Here is a 22,923-nt window from a genome sequence, read left to right as displayed (position 1 = left end):
TATTGTCCCAAAAATGTTTTGCATGTCGGCAGTCAAGTTTTCAAGATATACATCTTTCAAAATACAGCTCCCCATAGAGCTCCCCTGTTAGCATGATAGCTTGTTAACAGTCTTTACTAGTATTATCTGTATTTTGAAAGTGATATATCTTGAAATTTGATTGCTGACATGCAAAACATTTTGGGACAATATCAACAATGGACTATTGAAACAAATACGAAAAGATAGTTTTTGTGTGGAATTTTCCTCTAAGTGTGAGGTTTATCTCAATGATGGCCTATGATCTGAATACCCTTTTGTCTCTTAACTTCCATCACCTTCTCCCTCCCTCTCTCTCTCTCTCTCTCTCTCTCTCTCTCTCTTCCTTTTTCTCCCTTCGCTCACTCCCTCCCCCTCTCTCTATCAACCACCCCCCTTTTCTCTCCCACTCTTTTCCTTCCTCTCCCCTTCGTCTCCCTCTCTCCCCCTTCTTCCTCCCTCCCTCTCTCCCAGGCGGCGCTGGCTGAGACCTCCCTGCCTCTGCTGGGGAACCCTGGTCTGATGAACAGCAGTTCGTCTGGCTTGATGGGAGGCAGTCCTCATGGTCTAATGGGCGGGAGCCCCCCTGGTATGCTGGGCGGTAGCCCCCATGGATTGATGGGTGGTAGCCCACATGGATTCATGGGCGGGAGCCCCCATGGGTTGATGGGTGGCAGCCCCCCAGGAATGATGGGTAGCAGCCCACCCAGCCTGCTCCAGTCCGACCTGAACGGATCGCTGGATCACCTGGACACCAACGGCCACAGCAGCCCTGGAGGATACTCCCCACAGGCACACATGTAAGTAGCACTCAGTGGCTTCTCGTTGGTGGGGATGCACGCACACACACACATTAACGCATGCACACACACACCTACCTCAGTGTGTTCACTGTAACAGAGAGAGAGAGAGAGTTGGTGACAGACCTCCCCCTCTGTTCCATGTATCAGATGATACAGTGGCAACAGTGGATCCCCACTCTCCCCATAGCTGTCTTTTGTTAGCATCGTAGTTTGTTAAAAGTCTTTACTAGATTATAACATAGTGGGAGGTTTTTGGGGACTAATTTGATTTTAGTACTAAATTAACAGAGTATTTTGGCGGTTCAAAGAAGTCTTCATTTCAACGACACATTCTGCCACACCTGAGGTGAGCTTTACATACATGGCTGTCAGTTGTAACAGTTATAACCTATAAAAAGACGACAATTACACATTCGGTTTGAATTACTCCAATGTCTGCATTGTAGGGGTTTAGAAGTCATATTTTATTCAAGGCCGTCCATATTAATATTTAGCAGCTAACTGTATCATTAATTACTTAAAAATCTTTGCCTTCTCTATCTTTTTTAATGGAGCCCAGAGAGAGAAAGAGGGCCATTAAAAATGTATGTCATGTGGATTTCAGGAATGTGTATGTTACAAATGTGCTCTCCCTCTAACCAGTGATGTCACACGTGTCACTGTAGTCCATGTTTACCTAGCCAAAGATAGGAAATGGAACACCAAGGGCGTTGTATGTGAAGCTACTACTTCCTCGATCTCCCACACACTTCCAGCCCCCCCCCCATTTGAAATCAATGATGCAAGCCCAGCCACAGTAGCTAACTTGCTAGCCATCTCTGGAGTAGCACTGAATTAAGCCAGTTCCGTATCGAAGAAGGGGACTGACTGTTCTGAGAGGAACTGGCCTAACCCATACATTCATTTGTTTGGATGTGTTTATTCCTTTCGGAAATGGGCCAGATTGGGGGGGTTAAGGGGGCATATCTGCAGTGCCAGACAGAATCCCTGTGTATCCACTCCCCCAGGCTGTTTAACTTTTAATAACGGACAGAACAGGAGACTCTCTCTCTCCGACGGCCTCGCCTCAGTGTGAGGGGGTGCTGTGGAGGCTGCCTCCACGACCGCTCTCCGCCTTTACACGGCCGCAACATCCTCAAAATGGAAGAAATGTGTTTTTATGAGTGGGTTCTCTGGGATGCACTTAATAATGAAGGGAGAGTAACACTAACTAAAGAGTACACGGCGTACCAGCCGGTCCTCAGGAGAGAGCAGGGAAACTTCACAAACCAAGTGAATCGAACAATTAGACAAACCTTTTTCCCCCACTTCTGGAGGTTAATGCTATCAGCCAAACAGCGACTCAGATAGCTCCAGGCATGTTACCATTTATGTGTGTGTGTGTGTCCCCTCAAGGGTATGCTTAAGAGGAAGAAAGGACTAAAAAAGACAGGAACTAGATGTGCTAGCTAGAATTACAGTACAGTTGGATGCTGCTTAAGGACTTCAGTAAAAACAGTTTCACTTAGAATAAAAGAGATTTAGATTTTCAAAAATGTATGCATATTGACCACAGTATCACATTGTAAAATTATTGAAAAAATGTACCCACAGTCCTTTGTTTTTTTTATGCTGCATTGTTATGTAAGGCCATTAAGTTGTTGTATGTACTTTATATCACTCCACACTCCTTGATAACCGTAAATGATCCATGTTCAGATGCTATCATGTGTGTCACTCTGTCCTCTGATCGTCCCCCGCCCCTCGTTAACATACGACACATAGCTAATGATGTTATTTGCATCCCTGCCATGCCTCATGCAGAGCGTGATTACCAGTGATCATAATCTGCCAGTGATGGTGATGAGTCTCTGTCCAAGATGCACTTATGAACCACACACACACACAACACACACACATGAACTTCACGCACACACACATAGCTGGTATTTATCAGACACAGAGCCTAGGCATTTAGTCCAGACTTCATAATGCCAGCTAGCCATTAACGAATAAATGACTCATCCAATGGTTCTCTAATACAGTGTAAAGCCACAACGAGGACTAATCATTTTTCTCCTTTCTTTTTTTTCATTCACCAACCACACAAGCATGTTAGTGGTTTATAATGAATACAAATGAAAGCTATGAGCTATGCCTGTGATGATGAGGAGAAAGGGTTGTGCTGCTGGGTGTCTAATGGCTGTATCACATCCGGCCGTGATTGGGAGTCCCATAGCGCGGCGCACAATTGGCCCAGCGTCGTCCGGGCTTGGCCAGGGTAGGCCGCCATTGTAAATAAGAATTTGTTCTTAATTGACTTGCCTAGTTAAATAAAGCTTACATTTAAAAAATATATATATATATATTTAAAAAATGGCTGTGCTACTGAACACCATCTGGTCCTGCCTCATTTGTCTCCCGTTAAGATGAATATCGTCAATGTAGCATGTTTGTTGTAACATGTTAAATACAAATGATTTATTACAAAGCTTGAGGGAGATCACCAAGGATTTCAATATACTTCAGAAAGTATTCACACCCCTTGACTTTTTCCACATTTTGTTGTGTTACCAGGAGGGATTAAAATGGATTTCATTGTCATTTCTTGTCAACGATCTACACAAAATACTCTGTAATGTCAAAGTGGAAGAAGATTTTGCCTGTGCTTAGCTCTAATCCGTTTCCTTTTATCCTAAAACACTCCCTAGCCCTTGCCAATGACAAGCATACCCATAACATGATGCAGCCACCACCATGCTTGAATATGAAGAGCGGTACTCAGTGATGTGTTGTGTTGGATTTGCCCCAAACATAACGCTTTGTATTCAGGACATAAAGTTAATTCCTTTGCCACATTTCTTTTCAGTTTTACTTTAGTGCCTTATTGCAAACAGGATGCATGTTTTGGAATATTGTTATTCTGTACAGGCTTTCTTCTTTTCTCTCAGTCATTTAGGTTAGTATTGTGGAGTAATTAAAACGTTGTTGATCAATCCTCAGTTTTCTCATGCCACAGGCATTAAACTCTGTAACTGTTTTAAAGTCACCATTGGCCTCATGGTAAAATCCCTGAGCGGTTTCGTTCCTCTCCGACAACTAAGTTAGGAAGGACGCCTGTATCTTTGTAATGACTGGGTGTATTGTTACACCATCCAAAGTTGAATGAATAAATTCACCATGTTCAAAGGGACATTCAATGTCTGCTTTTTTTATACCCATCTACCAATAGGTGGCCTTCTTTACGAGGCATTGGAAAACCTCCCTGGTCTTTGTGGTTGAATCTGTGTTTGAAATTCACTGCTCGACTGAGAGACCTTACAGATAATTGTATATGTGGGGTACAAAGATGAACTAGTCATTCAAAAAGCATGTTAAACACTATTATTGCACACAGAGTGAGTCCATGCAACTTATTGTGTGACTTCCTGAACTTATTTTGGCTTACCATAAGAAAGGTGTTGACTCAAGACATTTCAGCTTTTTATTTATTATTATTATTACATTTTTTTTAAATTCTAAAAACATTATTCCACTTTGAAATGATGGAGTGTTGTATGTAGGCCAATTTTAAATTCAGGCTGTAAACACAACAAAATGTGGAAAAAGTTAAGGGGTGTGAATACTTTCTGATGGCACTGTATATGTTTGTTGTAAAAACATGAATTGGGAGAGATATCAAATACTTAATATCAAAAGATATGTCTATTGATTAGAGTGGTAGCTCTGAATATGAATATTGTTCATTGTTTTTTTTATTGACGACAACAAATTAAATTCAATAAATGTGTTACCAGATAACTAGAAAGAGTGTATAGAAATGAATCCCAGATAATCGTTTCATCCCCCTCTTCTCACCTGGAGGGGAGAGTTCTGTTTATTCTGGTTTCTCCTCTTGAGTGTGTGGGTTGAGAAGGAAACAGAAATATTCATCACACCGCCTAGCATCCTGGAAAGGCAAAGCATCTCCTTCTAGCTACCGCATCTGAATATGAATTTATTTTGCTATAAATATTAAAGTAATCTGTACCTTTTAAAATTATTTTCAAATTCAAAGTTCCTCCTGCCATTGATGAAGGCAACCCAGGAGATGGCTGCCAGACACATTCTAATACTTGATAAGGATTTTTCTTGCTCTCTCTCTCTCTCTCTGTCTCCCCTCTCTCTCTCTCTCTCTCTCTCTCTCTCTCTCTCTCTCTCTCTCTCTCACTCACTCTCACTCACTCTCTCCCCCTCTTAGTCCACAGGGATTCCCTGATGCATCTGACGTGTCAAAAATAATTAGGTTTTGTCAGATTTATCATCGCGCCACAAACCCTTTCCCTGAGTAGGGCCCCGGATCATGTTAAGCCTTGTTTGTGTGTGACAGCGTTATTATTCTTGTTAGTAGCCCAGCACTTCCGCCCATCCTGTCTCTGTTGTACTGGAGGGGAAACGTCCCCACTTCCCCACTCGGTCCGGTGTTTCAGTGTTTTCACACTGCCTTTATTGACAGTGGCTAAAGATATTCATTCATTTAGAGTTAAAAACATGTATCATGTATGTCCGACTGAACTGCCGGGCTGAAGCTGATTAATGGCGGAGACTAGCTGCAGGTTTTTCCCTCTGGAGGAGCGACACGCACGCCCCTGCATATTAACGACGCATTGCACTTTCTATTAACCAGATAAAAAAAAAGCTTGACTCCCCTTGCTCCAGGGGACTAGAGGGGATGATAAATTCTCCATTATTTAGTATGCAGTGTGTTTTATATATATATATATATTTTAAGTCAACCAGGTGTCATCAGTAAACTCTTGATGGCCAACCATGTCTGGGTTTAAGCCATTTTCAAATTTTTGTCATAAAAATGTTGATGCAATTGCTTAAAGTGGAAGTGATGTTTCATGTTGAACTATCGTTTCACAAATACTATGGTTGTTGTTACACGCTGTTCAGCAACGTAATGCCAGCTTTGATATGTTTATGATAATTCAGGCTGATTTCAATTATTGCATTCAAAATGTTTTATGTTTTCTCTGAAAATGACATACTGTAGGTTTATTATGTGGAATATCTTTGGGGGACCCGGGTACGATCCCGGGCTGTATCACAACCGGCCGTGATCGAGAGTCCCATAGGCCCGGCGCGCAATTAACCTAGCGTCGTCCGGGTTAGGGGAGGGTTAGGCCGTCATTGTAAATAAGAATTTGTTCTTACCTGTCTTGCCTAGTTAAATAAAGTTTAAATCAAATACAAATAAATATTGAAGATACATTCTGTAGAAGAGGGAGGCTTATTTGAGTGATTTATTAGTCGTTTTTTTCTGGTTCCTTCCCCTGTTAATTGTGCTGAGGGGCTTCTCCCTCACAATCTTTCTAATTACCTTTAACAAATAGCAGCATGATAAAATATGTGACCAGGGTGAAGAGTTGATACCCTAGAGCCTTGTACGCAAACAACTCAGATATTCATAAGAGGATCTCTTTGACTTCATTGCCACTGTAGACCCCTGTCTGCAGCTCACTGATGACCAACCACCGGACAGGCAGAGAGACAGGTTTAGTTCATAGCTGTGTGCTCAAAACACCTTGGTAGTGCATGGGTGAAATCCAGGCTTGTGGCACTTATTTTAATTTGAACCCAGCCTAACTTCTCACTTCAATCATAGTGTTTGTGTTTAATTGTACGGGAGTTCACACATTCACCACTGTATAGCAGTGGCTTCTACCTGGGTGGACTATGGGACTAAGGCACGTTGGTGGAACTGTATCACTGTATCAATTTCCTACTCGGTTATCATATGTCTTTATGTATACAATTATTTCCAACATATTTCATAAATTCCTTTCCAGGCCAGCGATCCACGTCAAGGAGGAGCCGTTGAACATGGACGACGATGACTGTCCGATGTCACTGGTGACGACAGCCAACCACAGCCCAGAGCTAGACGACGACCGGGAGCTGGAGGAGGGCAACCTATCAGATGACCTGGAGTGACTACTGGAGTCCCTCCCACTACTACAGGCCCCTCCCTCCACCTCTGTCACACTGTCCTCCTACCTGTTTCCTCACAGGCTGTCCTCCTAGAACCTGCTAGAACCAGAACCACTCCTCACCCAGAACCAAACAGAACCAACAGAACAGACCACAGCTGACTCTCCTCCCTCCCGACCCGCGGACTGGAGTATTTATTGAGCATGCATCCGGAAGACGAGGCCCAAAGGAACTCTTTGTTGCAGCCCTATGGGATCCCTGACTGAACATGACAGGCATGAGATGTCTGGTTTTTAAAACGACTTTCAGACCTGTTTCATTAAGATGGCTTGGCCACTACATACACACAGACACACACAGAGGCTCATGGACGGAAAACGACAAAAACACGAGTCTGGGAACCCGTTCTGTAGAAAGCTAACGGCCTCATATACTGCCAAAAAAAAGATGTTTAATTTTGTGAATATCAAAAAACCCTCACAGTAGTTGTTGATGTTAGAAACAATTGCTGGTTCAATTCAAACGTTGTTGCTCTGTCCATCATTTGCACAGGAGTAGTATCAGAAATTAGTGTCACTGCCTGTATGTTGCAAAAATTCTAAAAAACGGTTATTTTTTTTCTTCTTTTTGCGTTCTACTTTTTGTATTCTGATTTCTGGCACCACCAACTGTAAATGCCATTTCCTATTTCCCAACAGTAACAGAAGCACGGTATCAAGACTGTTGCAGCTGTCAAAAAAGTAGGCTTCCAGTCTGAACCTGTTTGTGATGAAAAGTAATTAACGTGACATTAAGTTTGAGTAACTTAACTGTTTGTGTAAGCACCAACCAATACGGGAAAAAAATGCATTTCTGCATATTCTTCTGCTGTTCTCTTTTACCTCCTTGTTCTAAAGCTTTGTCTACCTGCAAACAGTCACAGGCAACAGCTAGAAACCAAAGCCAACACTATCAATGGCCAATAGCTTAGACAGAAGCCACCAGACTCTTTGGTCAGCCTTCTGTGACTTTAACTAGTATAAAGAGAAGCTTTCCGCGAACTACCTTCTAAATAACCTCTGGGATCGTTTCATTTAGCCCTGTACAAAGATGATTCAAGAAAAAAAATACAAGATTTTGATGTGTAATTTGATAACTTGTAGTGTCCACTTGGAGTTTAGGGCGAGAGAGGAGAGGAGATGTGACTTGTAACTACAGGCGATGTGATAGGGACTGGTAGAAAGCAGCTCTACTGTAAAAGTGGATCATGACCAAAATGAACATTTGTGTGTTCAATGGAAGTGCAGAAAATTGTGTTGTTGTGAAAGATTGTTTTTGATTTTTGATTTCTTTGTTTTTGTCTTTCCGTCACCCATCATGTCATAGTTTTCTCTAATCTAGTGAATATGTCATGTTTAGTGGGACTGTCAAATATGTCATGTCTTATTTCCACGCGGTTTGTTTAGAGCCGCGTTTAAAACCGAAACTGAAAACATAGTAACCAAACATTTAAAATATCTAGTAAAGCCAAATAAGTCATAGTTTCAAGTTGATATGAAATGATGTGGCTTGGTTATCACATAAAAGCAAATAATATAGCCATTGTAGAAGAGGGATATCAAAGGTGAAAAGAAACATTTTCTAGGTGATATTTGCTTTATTCTATAGTTTAAATACTTCATTGTCTAATCCATAGCTTCTTAACTATATAGATGCAGTCAGTGTGGTAGCACAGGAGAAGCTATCTTTAACTGCACTGCATTCTGTATAGGGTAGGCAACTTGTATATCACATTTGGGATTCTAGTGGCAGGAACAGAAGTTAGTGATTGTCAAAAAAATATATTTCATTTCTCTCAGCTAAATGTCATCTAGAAAAGTGGATGTTGTTGCTTTAATGGTCATTTCCGTTTTCAGTCAAACCAAAGTTACACAAAATTCTGCCTCTGGTTATGGGATAGACACTCTAGAAATGACACACACAAACCCTTTCAAAGGCACACACACACAAGCACACACACCCACACACACACACGCGCAGTCCTGTGTGTTCGGTCTGCCAGCTTTCCTGGTCCTTGTTATGGTAACCTTCAGATGCAGAAAAACAGATACTGTCAAATAACTGACTGAGTTGTATTGTATTTTAACTATCAGTGTGTGTCTGCTTTGTGCGTATGTATGGAAACATACTGTGCATATATGTTGTTTTCAAGTGTTGTGCCAAGCCCAAAAAGTTGGCTTCTAGAGCTTAGCGCACTACTACGTACATAACCAAACACACATGCATAACCCAAACACACGTTACACACACAGTCATGCCAGTTCCACTTCAAGAGGGTGCTGGGCCCAGGAACAAAGCTTCTCCCTTATGTACTTTGACGGAGTCAGCAAAAAATGACTTGAAGACGACGTTCATAATAATCTTATCACACCAAATATAAAGGACACGGCGTCTTTCAACAACAACAAAAAAGGATTCTCCCACTTAACCCCAAAAACGAAGGCTTTCTATTAAAAAAAAAAAAGGTTCTACCTCTGCACAACCAATTCTGAACAATTAAATGGCAGATTGCACGTCGAGTTATTAGAGAGCCACAAGAGCTGTTACACTTTACTCAATGGACACGGCTCGACGGACAGTTTACATTCCCGACATCAGATACGGAAGAAGATTAGTATTGTCATAGGTTGTCCTCAAACATTTGTAGAATGATAATGTAAAAATACCTTTAAGGGAATATTGTGTTTTAAAATGCATGTCTAAAATCATTTGGTGGACTGGAAAACGATACTGTAAGACATACAAATGATCAGGAGGATGACCTAAATGTAAGTACAATGCATAAGAATGCGTACCTCAACTATACTGTTTGGGAAGGAAAAAACTGTCAGCCACAGAATGCATATTACCTGTAGATTTTGCATGGGTTTTGTAAAAATAAAAATGTCTGAAATAGTTGCTTGCACATAATACCAGAAAGATCCCAGAACTGCAATCTGCTCCTCCACTAGATTTTAGGATTGTCTGGATTTTCTGGGATGATTTTGTCTGTATTTTGATAACTGTGCATACTATGTAAAAATGTTGGTGGACCCATAAAATTTACCAGACTTTTTTCTAAGCGAAGAAAAAAAAAAAAAAAATCGGTGTTTCTTTTCTGAATTTCATGATTTTTTTTTTTACTGTTCTCTCATTGCTCGCTAAGAATAGCAAACCTGCTTCTTCTGCATCTGCTTTGCGTAGCTGTAAGGCTTAACCTAATGTGTGTATTTATTGCTTGTACCTCTGTGCATACTTTATGAAGCATTATGTCTGGCAGTTGAGTCCTGTATACTTTCTACTACTATCATTCTCTAATAATTGGGAATATGATCCCCCTATGTATACAGTAAATTGGGACTGTAGCAAACACATATGTTTATGTAATTAGTGAATACCTTTTATGTTTTTTTTTTTGTTGTATTCCTTTATGATCGAGGTGAACTCATTTTTGATACCTTCATTACCGTGTACTGTGTCCATGCGTTAAAGATTCTCTGACACTAGAAGGTCATGGTTGAGAATTGTAACAGTCGTTATTATTTTCTGTATTCATGGCTTTTCACTGCTGACTAAAATAAAGGACCAAAACTAGGATTTGAAAAGCAACTGTCTACCTCCAACTTCAGGGAGTTCTTACTTTTTTTGTACACATATACATTTTATATTCTACAAAGGCGCAACCATGAAAGATCGAGCTGGCATTACGCTTTTAACGTTTCAGGACTGTGCTACTTCTGAGAATGACAAAGGGGGAAAAAAACAATTCCATTTTAATGTGTGTGTTACAAGGCTTTGTTCCAGATTCTAGCACCGAGAGTCTTGTTTAGAGGACTGGGACATGTGGACCCATAGGCAGAGCCCTCTGGAGCCCACCCCCTGGACCAGTAATGGCTCAGGGGCCACGTGTTCAAGCCACCCTTTGATCAAGTACAACCATGGCCCAGTACACTATTAGGCCTGTAGTTACTGGAGAGTTTATCATAAGCCTTGACTGGGGGTAGTTGATCCTGGGAACAGCATACGGTAGGGATCAACAGAGACTCAGAAGAGACAGGGCATATAACATGCTTTTTATAAATTACTGTTTATGATTATATATTCCAATGTTGCTGTTCCTTCTCATTTTTCAAACCAATTCTCGATGGAGATGTGTTGACTGATGCTATAGAATAAAGAACAGTATGGATGACAAACAGTGGATAGCTCAACTCATCCCAGCTAGGTTACACCTTGTCGGTCATGGAGCGCTCTTACTGACACGCTCATTGAGATTCACACTGAGTCCACCATGACCAATATGTCCCCATTAGCTCCTCTGTATTCTAAGGGCTCGTTCGCGTTCCAAAGAGTGGCCAGGGACATTCTATCTGGGATGCTTTGAATCATGTCCGCTGGTCATTTAATGACAACTCCAACCCCGTATGTTATTTTCTCTATGTGATGTCCCATGAGAAGTCAATTTGAGAACACACACACAGTCCCCCCCCCTCCCCATGACAGCCTGAGCCGCAACCATGCCTGCTGTTATCTCCCTCAACGGCGTTCCAGAGCATTACCTCGCGAGGCACACTCGTCTCTCGTGCTATTTATGCACTTGGAAGTGTCTGTGAATTCAAGTGAGGAGCTGCAACAAGGACGGGGCCTGTGTACTACACAACATCAGAGAGAGCTCCCGCATTAAAGTGGAAGGCAACGTTACAGGCCCCTCTTTCAAAGACCATGAAATAATAATGTGTTGTGGTTAGAGAGGTATCTGTGAGTCACACTGGCTGCTTTTCATAAAGTGGAGTTATTTACAGTGCGATGAATAAAAGAAAGGGGTGGTGGTGCAAACCTTTTCCACATGAACGCTGGGAAGAGAAGTCCCTTTTTATATCCAGAGGAAAAGGAGAGAATTCTCTCTTAAATAGGTCAGAGTTCATTTCTAAACTCCTTTAGAAGGAGCGGTGCACTGGGTGAATGTAGCAACACCTTTATAGTCACACACTGGAGGTGTACCTATTATAGAACTACAGTACATTTTTGACTCAGAAATGCACATAAAAGCTGATGTAGCCTATATGGAGATTGTTTTATTCTCAGTGCTTTTATTGGTTAATATTGATCGTCTTTTAAAAAATAGATTAGAACAGTTAACATTGTTATTGAATTCAAAAGTTACTTGATCCTTTTAGTGCTTGTAGGATACTGACTTTATCCTTCAAGTGATTGTGTGTCATTTGAGCTTCGGTATTAGGCCTAGCAAATGAACTCCATCCAGCTACATTTAATTTAATTACTAACACTGACCAATTAGGTCAATTTAGGCCGTCTCCTCCTGGGACGTTGCAGTAAATATCTCCAGTCACACGTTTATTGATTGAGCGTCCGTCCGAGGACTCGTCTCCCTCTCCTCCTCTCCTCCTCCTGGTCTGACAGTGTGTGTCAGCTCTCCAGAATACCCTCACCCCCAGGCTGCAAAATTGCCTGCTAAATAGTCAGAGGCAATGGCGACGCTAATTGAGATCATCATTATTATAATTGCGGGCCCTGAAAAGCGCGTCTTAAATAATTTGCATTGCTCTCGAGTTGATATTGGACTCAGTGCAAAAATAATTGCATAGCTTCGAGGCACGTTTGGGTTCGGCACTCGTTTTTCTAGCGGTGCCAGTTTTATGCCATGACTCCATGTTCCGTAACGGACGCGGTCACGCCACTCACATGTTTGTCCTATCAGCAGCACAGAGCCAGACAGAGCTCTGCACTGTTTCAGTTATATTAGGCTGACAAATGCTTTTATTAATGAAGTCTATACAAATGATACAATGTCTTGCCATGATGCAGTATTATGTGATAACAATATAAAATGGTATCAGTTTAGTTGAGACTGATAAGATAACCTTTAAAAATAACAGTTTTCACCCCTTCTTGTTTCACTGTTTATGACAATTAAATTAACAGTTTTCAATTTTATCCTATTTGCTCGTAATGTTATACAGCGTTGCCTCTGTGGGGCCAAAAACTATGTGGCCCATAGACATTCACAAATCATGACATCAGTGGGTCCTGGGGTAAAGGTACATTTGACTTCCTGTGGATATAATGGGCTGTAAATGAAGTAATGCATGCTGGAAAAATGCATATTTCTCCCACTGAAACAAGGGATTAACCGAACAAAGTGGTGAGAAACTGCTGATATTCATGAATTCTTGCCTGTGGCATATCCAACACCTACCACACACACACACACACACACACGCACATGCACACGCACACACACACACGCACGCGCACGCACGCACACGCACACGCACACACACACACATGCTCAAAGCACAAATAGTGAGACTCCATAATGACAGTAATGAATATTATATGGTAACATGATATCGTTCAGTAATTGTTTTACAGCTGGTTATTCACACAACAACAACACATTGAGGCAGTGGGTAAATCTCAGACTGTAAAATGAGAACACATCAAACATGAATGAATGAGAATCAGATTAACTAAATCCGCTTATCAACAACATCCAATCCCTTCCACATGAGTATTTTACTGCACGTTATTACTTATAATATATCAACATTTGAGCTTGATAATGTGAAAGTGGCTGGAGTGATATGGCTCAAGGACCTCCACTATCAATTTCAATCCTTTCGGTGGAAATCAGATCAAGACCTAATTGCCAATTCATATGAATTTATTAAGGAACGATTTCAATTACATACCACCACCATTGAGTTCTGATGCACCAAATTAAATTAGGACACTCGATTGTATCTCCGTCTTTAAAACCAAGCCTATTTAAGTCTGGCATTTTTCTGCTGGAACTTCTGAGGAGGAACTTTCTGATCGGTCTTGGCCCCCCCAAAAAAATGGATGAAAAGGGGGATGAAAAAAACCTGAGGAGAGGAGTAAAAAAAGACAAATCTAGCATTAGTGGGGAAAAGTGGGTTAAATCACTTACTGAAGATTTTTAATGACATTTCAGTGTTCCTCGTATAATTACTCTTCATCTAAGATATCCCATAACGATGTTGGACAGTCTCGGTTCAGGCTCGCTGGCTCGCTTCATTAGCGTGTCATTCCCATTTCACATCAGAAGATTTAATTGTAATGCTGAATATGCACAGCTCTCCACTGAAGCCCTAATCAAAGTGGATCCACTTGTATTATTCATATCAGAAATCGGCCTGCTTGCAATTTTTTATAAATAAAAGAATACAGATGCATAAATCAGCTGTCATTTATTAGCACAATGCTGGCATATCCGCTAGACATGCTAACTCTAACCCTTCTATCTTTCTCTCTGTTCCTCCCTCTGCAACATTTATCCCCCCCCCCAAAAAAAATATATATATAATTTGAGAACGAAAAAAGGGGGGGGAAATTACATTAAATACACATACTAATTCCTCACATGAAGTAATCAAATTACAAAGTAGGTGACATTGGGCATTGGAATTCAAATGATTGGCAATAAGAGAATGAGAAGGGTGCATGCATGGAGAAAATACGAAGGGATGGGGCAAGGACAGGGGGAAGAAAATGGGAGGGATGTGGGACGGACAGGAGAGGAGGAAGAGAAGAAAAGAGGGAAGATTAAGGATTTACATTTAATGGCAAATACTTTTGTCCTGGGAAGGAAGAAACAGTGGCTTTGAGGTGGGCTGAAGACTGTGTCAACCTCCCCACACAGGTTCTGCTGACCAACCATAAAATACAGCTAGCTGTGTTTAGATTCTTCTGTCAGTCATGCATCCTGTTCAAGTGTTATCCAGATGGGCCAAAGCCTTTTATATTAGTGAAGAACACTGCTGATCTGAATGGCACACAGGGTGAATCAGAGGAGGATTTGAAATGGCAGGTTATTGTGACTGAACTATGAAGATTAGAGAAAGAGGCATTTTTGGAGAGATTAACCCCTCATTATTATTTGTCATCCACATCAATAAAAATGCTTTGTATGCGTTTGGCAGATATCCTCAGATTGGAAATTATGCTTATTTTGGAATAATTCACATTACCATTTTTCAGATCTAACCAATTCTAAATGCAATCTTATCATAAAGCCTCACCAATAATTGTCTTTAGTAATTCTTATGATTTTGTTACTCCTAAATCTTAAACAACAAAGTATTTACATACAAAATATTGACAGTATTGTCACTGATCTACACTTCCCTTATCTACACTTCACAGTTGTGTTTGTCATGTCACCTTTATAAAGCAATATGATTGGCTTCTCCTCCAGGTCAGATGGCACGGGTCATTAACAGTAGCCATGGCAACGCTGAGCCAATCAGAGCCACATTCTCAGCTGTTCTTCGTCTGCTACTTAGACCTAGGAGGCTTCTCACCTGCTCATCTCACCTCTACACACACACACCAGGGATGGTTAGCAGGATCTGAATTCTGAAGTATTGCTGGATTTTTTTTTCTCCCTGGTCATTATAATAGATTGATTAATCACGCCACTGATTGGCCATATTTTCCACTCACCTGGTGTCCCAGGTCTGAATCAGCTCCTGATTAGAGGGTATAAAAATCTGCAGTGTTTCTGACCTTGAGGTCCAAACTTGAGAAATGCACTGCTAGGCTAGTTTCATGGACTATAGGCCTATACATTGAACACAGTGAGTGTTAAAGTAACTGTCTAGTCAAAATCTCACTTTTAAAAGTTCATATTCTGTTAACTCATATCCAAATAATGTTGTTGACTCATCTTATCGTTGTGTTTGTGGCCAAAGCATAAATTAGAGGAGAAAAAAACACTTTAAAAACCCCACCCTAAACTTGTATCTACATTTAAAAAAATGTTTGCTATTTCCTCATAGAGCATGGTGTCATCCTCCTGAGGAGGACAAGCTGGCCAATCAGCGGTCTACTTGCATGAATATTTTTGATGACCGGTATATGCCCACACCATTCTGTTGTTAGGGTACGCCCAAACCATTCCAACACAGAAAAGCTGCTTTAAGAAGTTTACATAGTTAATTACAAATTCACTCATATTGTAATTAATTACAGGTCATAGTTGAAAGAAATCTGGAAAAACTGGACAGAGAAGCACATCCTTATGTGTTTAAAAGTGCCATTGATTATTTAGAACATGAGGTTCCTATGTGACGTTCATGACCGGATAGGAACTCTGATGTTTTATCTACAGTAAGCTGGGAAGACGGTGTAGAGTACTGTACAATTGAATCAGGCTGCCGATATCAAACATCATCGTCATGCCAACAAGTAACAGGGGAATTTGGCATTCCTTTGTGAAGAGCTCTTGTACCTAAGCAAACTATCTGTGTGTACTGAGTGATGAAAGGGGGAGTGCTTTTACCACAGTGACGGGTAGAGAAAGAAAGAGAGGGAGGGAGAAGGAGCGCCAGTCCAGCACAGGTCAGTTATGAGTTTGAGGTATCTCTCCCATACCCATTATACAGTGAAGTGTCATGGCGAGGAGCTGTGATGATATTCACTCCAATCTCTCCAGTTTTCCATTCCAAACCCCTTTGATCTGTTATTTGCATTTTACTGCCCATGGGGCAAATATTATTTGGAGGAGATTTTCTTCTTTACCCTCAACACACCCAGCGTACCTGCTGTGCTTGTAGTCATCCCCCTTCTCCCTACTTCTCTCTCCTCCCTCCCCACCCGCCCTTTAATGGCTACTTTCTCTGTTTAGCCCGGGATCGAAACAAACAAATCCAGGGACGAGAGGAGGCAGGGATTCAATCTTCCCTCTTCACCTTCCATGAACCCCGGAGCATCCTGTACAAGCCTCCCAGACAGCAGTGCACGACCAGAGTGAGTCTGACAACATGGATCCCCCTGAGGAGGGGAGGAGGAGGGCAACCCTTGGCTGAGTGATTCAGGTATAGAGGTTATGGAAGCCTGCACTGCCTCTTTTCTTTTTTTTTTACAGCAGAACGGGCCCGGCAGAGCCGAGCTGAGCCGAGGTCTCTCGATATGAATGAGTATGTGTCTCCTGCTGTCTTTGTATCCAGCCCTGGCTCTGTGTGTCTGCATGTCACACCTCTTCTAGATTAACACCATAGCAGTCCGGGTCTAGCTACAGCCCTCGTTGCATTTGATGTTTTTTAAACAATTTATATTTGTTATCGTATCAAAGAAGGAGGCGTGTGGTTATCAAAAGCGCGAGGAGAACAGGCTGCCGAGGGCTATTCCAGCGTCGCGTTCATTCCTTATTCTATTTTATCTTTCTTTTGGTTTTGACTAATGTCAGTAACAGCTACCGGTAATAAACTGGCTTGTTAGGGTTTTGCTGTTGCCTCCGAGCGCAGGCTTTGATACATTGTCAACCCTATTTGGCCATGTTTCCTGATTACCGTATACCCCGACTGCATGTTTATTGATGGAATTGAATAAAGCACAAGCGAGCTGACTTCCATCACCGCTTCCTTTTAAAGGAGACGTTTCCTTTGATGTGAAAGTGATACATTGTCCCGGCAAGTAAACGTCTGGTGTGTGTTATAATGTCAGCTGTGCTTCAAGGCCCCCCCGTGCCGAGATTGGTGTTATACCTTGGAAATGAGCGATCGTTCACTGCTGGTGGGGTACAGACACACAACAGAGGCTTTTTCTCGGACTGCAGACTGATCTCATTTCAACTGTATGAACAAAAATATCAATGGGACAAAACCCTGTTCTGTGTGTGTGTGTCTTGTGCCAAACTGTCTGCTATTCAGATCTCTGACCAAAACAAATGATCTTGTTGTGTGTCTTCCCCTTGGTTTCCTCCTTAGTGACATGCTTGTGCCTCCGTCTCTCTCTGCCTCCACAAACAATGGCCCTGTACTGTATACGATCCTCTCTGTCCCTGTGTCTGTCTGTCTCTCCACTCCGCTGAGCCCAGACTCGTGTCAAATCAAAGTAACATCTTGAAAAATCCAGTCAACATAGCCCTCCAAACAGCAAGGCTCCTGGTTTTGTATTCATGTATTCAGGTGTACATTGTATCATGGTGCAGGCTGTTCTGTTGCTCGGGAGACGAACATGGCGATTCCCATCAAAATTTGATGTATTCATTTATAGTCACTAGTAAGTCTGTTTGTTTACAGATAACGGTGATGTTTACCAGGTCCAGACCTGCCAGGAAGGAGTGACTACACACATGCAAATAGGTGTCTTATCGTACAAGTGGTCGCCTATATACACACCTGCAGGTCATATATCTTCTGGCGAGTCTCCTATGTATGCATGTATGTATGTCTCCACAACTCCTACATCCTCATTCTCCAAATGCTCTCCTTCGTCTCTTTCTCTCTCTCTCTCTCGCTCCCCCCCCCCCTCTCTCTAACTCTCTCTCTCACTCTCTCTAGCTCTCACCACCCTCTCTCTAGCTCCCCCTCTCTCTCTCTCTTTCTCTCGCTCTCTACCTCTCTTTATCTCTCCCTCCCTCCCTCTCTTTCCCTCTGTCTGTCCCTCTCCATCTGTGTGGCGGTCTGTCTATCAGCACACACACACCTGAGAGAGGCCATGACAGTAGCGCCAGGTTGAACACATAAAGGCTGGTGTGTGTGTGTGTGTCACGGTGTCAAGAGCCACAATATAGCCCAAACGCACGGCTGTCACAAACACCAGATGTGCCCGGTGTGAGAATTATTGGCTCCCTCTCCTCCTTTCCCTCTCTCTCAGTGTATTTACATCCTTGTTTAGTGTCATCTTCCCAGGGTCAAAATAAAGTGCTTTTGCCCGGGGCTGGCTCCGAGGTTTGTGTACCACTGTGTTTGCTGAACGTTCGCACAGCCTGGTTCCTATCCTGTCATTTTTTTTCAAATGAGTTATTATAAGATACCCGATGGCGGTCTCACTTGCAGCCTGAGCAGATCTGGAATAATATGTAAATAGAGAGTACTGAAAGTTCATTTAGTGCATTCGCAGGCGGCTTACTAAATCAGGAAGGGGAGCCTCCCCTTGTTGGCCTCCTCTTGTGACCCCCCCCTCTCTTGCCTGGCCCACATTTCCCGTTGTGCTCTTATTTGGATTCGTCCCAAAAACTCCTTCCGTGTCAAAATGCATTACGAACACCAAAACATTTCTGTTTACAGCATCACGGTCGTGTCAATTAAATCTGATAAATTATTCAAACATTTATCTTCTCCCTTGCTTGGGGAATTTTTAATCAAGCTTTGGTATTTGCTTTAAATTAACACTGTCAAGTGTGAATTTGTGTAAAATCCCTCGTATCATTAAAGATTTATCAATTGAAATCTGTTTGGGTTTATTTTGCTGTTAATTGGCTAGCAGGCGTATGGAGGCTGACTGGGGCTCCATGTTCCATGCCTGCTGCTGCAACAAGTGGCTCAGAGCCAGAAGCTAGAGCCAGAAGAGGCATTGCAGTGGGAGGACAGATGTGAACCACATGTGAGGGGTTGGCATGCAGGTCACATGAGGGTCAAATGCCATAACGGCTCTACTTCTTTCTTCTTCTTCTTCTTCTTCTCTCTCTCTCTCTCTCTGTCTCTCTATCTCTATCTCTATCTATCAGATTCAGATTACTTTTTCGGCATAAAGTATAATTTGTAGATATTGTCAAAGCAGTATAGTGGTACAGCATTTCAGTAAATACAGTACAATGCAATGAGGTTAACAACAAAATGAACATGGATGATGGTTGCACTAATCATTACTTGTAAGTTATATGCAATGTAAATACTTCAGGGAATTAATGTTTTAATTCCAATGTATCTCTCTCCCTCTCCCCCTCTTTCTCTGTTTGTGTTTTCTCTCTCTGTTTGTGCCTCTTCCTCTCTCTCTGCAGATCACACCGTCCGCTCATTCCTGCCCAAACGTCTTACATTATGTGTTGTGTGTTGTGCAGTGTACTTCTTACACTTGGCATGTTTGAAGCAATATCAGTGGTGATATGTTTTGACAACATTTCAAAACCCTTTGCTTTGTAATGCTAATCTCACTGATTCAATAGGAAAACACGGACACATGCTAAATGGATAGCTGACGGATGGTTGAAGTCTTAAACTGGACTCTACGCTCGTGAAGGATAATAATATTAACTGGTTGTGATGGAAGTGTTTTCAGGGTTTCACTGGTTCCTCTCGCCGCTCAGACCCAGGGTTCATTGTCAGGGCTGGATCACAGTCTCCGTGTGCCCCAGACCTGCAGCTCACATCTGGCTGCAGCGCGGCTCCTGCACCACTAAACGCGGCCAGGTGTTGGCCCACAGCGACGCTCACGTCTTCAGGCTTGCAGACGCTGATGTAATTGCTCTTTTCGTTGAACTGTAAAAAATAAAAAGTCAGATAGACACAGAACAGTGCGTGCGTGTGTGTGTGTCTGCATCTGTTCATGCCTGTGTCTGTTTGTTTCCGTGCCTGTGTGTGTTATTTGTGTGTTTCTGTCTCTATGTGTCATGCGAGTCCTCTCCCCAGAGAAACAAGGCGGCCTTGCACTACAGATGGGAGGCCTGCTTGCTTTTAGAGATGATATGAGGGCAAGATCAATTAATGTATTCATGATATTTATATATTTAAATATATTTATATGGGAGTAACCCATAGGGGTGGTGGCCTCCCATCTTCCTAATGATATGCAAATGGATTGTAATACTTAATGTTTTGTTCTGTCTCAAGTTCATCCCAATGTGTTCAATGGGGTTGTGAGTGACACGGTAGACAGCAGACAGAAGACGACTAGATGACTGGCCTATCCAATAACGCCACGAACACTTGATGCAATGGGTAGCTAGAAATCACAAAGGAGCTTCCCCAAAGCAAATAGCAAAACAACCATTTCTAATGCAAAGTTATAGTAAGAACATATTGAACTGTAATTTGTGAGTTAAATGTGCTTTATATTGACTGTAATTAAGTCTCTTATCGATGGGTTGTCTTATCTCCTCTAATATGAAACAGCGTCATAACACACGCGCGCTCGCACGCGCACACACACACACACAGCCTCATCAGAATGCTGAAGCAAACCCTCCCAGGTTAGACACATAGGGAGATATAATTAATCGGATCTAATCTTCATTTAACTGGAAACCACAGGGGTCTCAGACAGGTAATGCTGCATTCATCGCCTGGTGAATTAAGGTTGTTGTTGTTCATTTTAAAATGCAAGACTCTCAAATCCAAATTTCATCGGGGGTAATTATAATAATCATTTAAAAATAAGCTATTGGCTCCAAAGTCAAACATCAAAATATCAAAGGGGTTTAAAAGTGTAAACGTTGAATAGGTATTAGTTTGTGGGACACAGTATCGTCTTAGAGTGCTGCCCGTGATGAATGTCCTCTTGGTGAGACTGAGCTGTTGTAGTGTTAGTGTACAGTACAGTAGCTACAGTAGCTACAAGGTGAGAACAGGTCACCATGTTGGCTCCCCAGCCTGGTCCCAGATCTGTTTGTGCTGTCTGACCAATAAAAGGCCATAAGAGTTGACAAAACAGCACAAACAGATCTGGAAACAGATTATTTTACTGGAGCACAGGTTAGCCACATCTACATTCCTCTGTCACCATGACACTGGCAGGAGATAAACGCCGAACAGAAACAGAGCTGGAACAGACTCTGTTCTCTGTTGTTCTGTCCAAAATGGCACCCTATTCCCTACATAGTGCACTACTTTTCAAAAGTAGTGCACTAAACTCCAGTATTCGGGGGCCTAATTTGTGTCACACTTTTGGCCCAGCCCCAGCTACCACACCTGACTCCAATAATCAACTAATCGTGATATTCCATTTTCGAATGCAGTTAGTTTAATGAGCTGTGTTGGCTAGTGATGGGAAAAAGTGTGACACCACTCTGGCCCCCGAGGGCTGGAGTTGCCCATCCCTGATACAGGGAGTATCAGACACAACCTGGAACAGACTCTGCTCTCTGAGCTGTGTGAATGGCGGCAGCACTGCAGATAGCATCAGCCAGCAGTCATTTGTAATGTCAACGTGGTCATTGAGGATGTTTTCCAAAGAGCCCCCTCTGCCTTCTGATAAGATTTGTCCAGACTGTTTTTCAGTTCCATTTCTAGGAACACGTGAGCAAAGGTACTGTAATTAACAAAAAACATGGTTTTGCTGAATCAGCCGAGGATATTCATATTTACCTTATTGAGTTGTTCCCTTAATATTAATACATTTTTCAGTTCGCACTGAAATAAGTATGTATGATTAAACCTCAAAGTTATTTTGCAAGTATATTTTTAAATTATGGTTAATATCATATTTATTGTATTGATTTGGCAAGCTGATTGGTGATTTATCGTTTACCTTCTCAAATCCTAATCCTCTTTAGTAATGCTGACATTTGGAGAATTCTTGATTTACATAATTAGACATCTTTGATCTGAGATTTGTGAAATCCCCTCTTTCTCCCATCCTGCCTTGTTTCCTTCCACATCTCACAACCTTCACATTAATTCTGTGAGTCCTTGGCTTAGATTTGACATTTGAAAAGGCATGTTTGACTGTATGAAAATAGAAAAATAGCATCATCACATTCTGAATGGATACAGGGCAACTCAGGCTTGTATTTACGTGAGGTGGCACGGGCACACACTCAATCGCACGTAAGCACACATAAAAAAATACGTACTCACAAATAGACATATAATCACAACACTGGGCCTGACGGCTTTGAATGGTATAAAGATGCCTGTGGACGTATTTCCCTTTTAACTGAGTTGTCAAGTCTATGTTGGGAGCAGGGTCCTCTATGAGCCATAGAGAGAGAACACACACACTACACATACATTTCTACTCGATGAAGGAGACCACAGAGAGCTCCAGTACTTCATTGATTTTTAGGTGCGTTCCTCTTATTCTTCCCAGAGGGTGCTGAGTGGTGCTCATCGGACACCTACCTCAGACTGATCCCATGTCAGTGAGACCAATGCTTTCTCAACAGGCCACCCTTTACTATACTAACAATACCCATTCTACCTGTTTGTCAATAATATACAGCATTGAACGTCAAAGTCAACTGATATTTTTTAATGGCAAACTACGGCAAGGTGTATTTGACCGGCGTGCGTAGTAATGGCCGATAATGAGTTGAGAAGGAAGACATGGTTGGGGAATTTGGATGAACCTAGGGTGCTTAAAGGTTTATTTGGGGTTTTAGAATTCTAGTCTAAACAAAGTGCTTGACCTGATTCTACAATCA

General features: G+C 42.0%; 1 protein-coding gene across 17 annotated transcripts in view; it reads left to right on the top strand.

Moving 5' to 3' along the window:
• Positions 1 to 9,912, top strand: part of LOC112214374 (forkhead box protein P2) — a 114,759-nt gene extending 104,847 nt beyond the window's left edge. For all 17 annotated transcript variants that reach the window (XM_042298128.1, XM_042298122.1, XM_042298132.1 and 14 more), the window contains 2 exons: positions 493 to 818; positions 6,635 to 9,912. In XM_042298128.1, the coding sequence (XP_042154062.1) occupies positions 493 to 818; positions 6,635 to 6,779 (471 nt within the window). In that variant the 3' untranslated portion in view covers positions 6,780 to 9,912. The remainder of the gene's footprint in view (positions 1 to 492; positions 819 to 6,634) is intronic.
• The last annotated feature ends 13,011 nt before the right edge of the window (positions 9,913 to 22,923 follow it).

Source organism: Oncorhynchus tshawytscha, linkage group LG15 (assembly GCF_018296145.1).
Source record: "Oncorhynchus tshawytscha isolate Ot180627B linkage group LG15, Otsh_v2.0, whole genome shotgun sequence".
NCBI lineage: Eukaryota > Metazoa > Chordata > Actinopteri > Salmoniformes > Salmonidae > Oncorhynchus > Oncorhynchus tshawytscha.
This window is presented reverse-complemented; position numbering and strand designations above follow the sequence as displayed.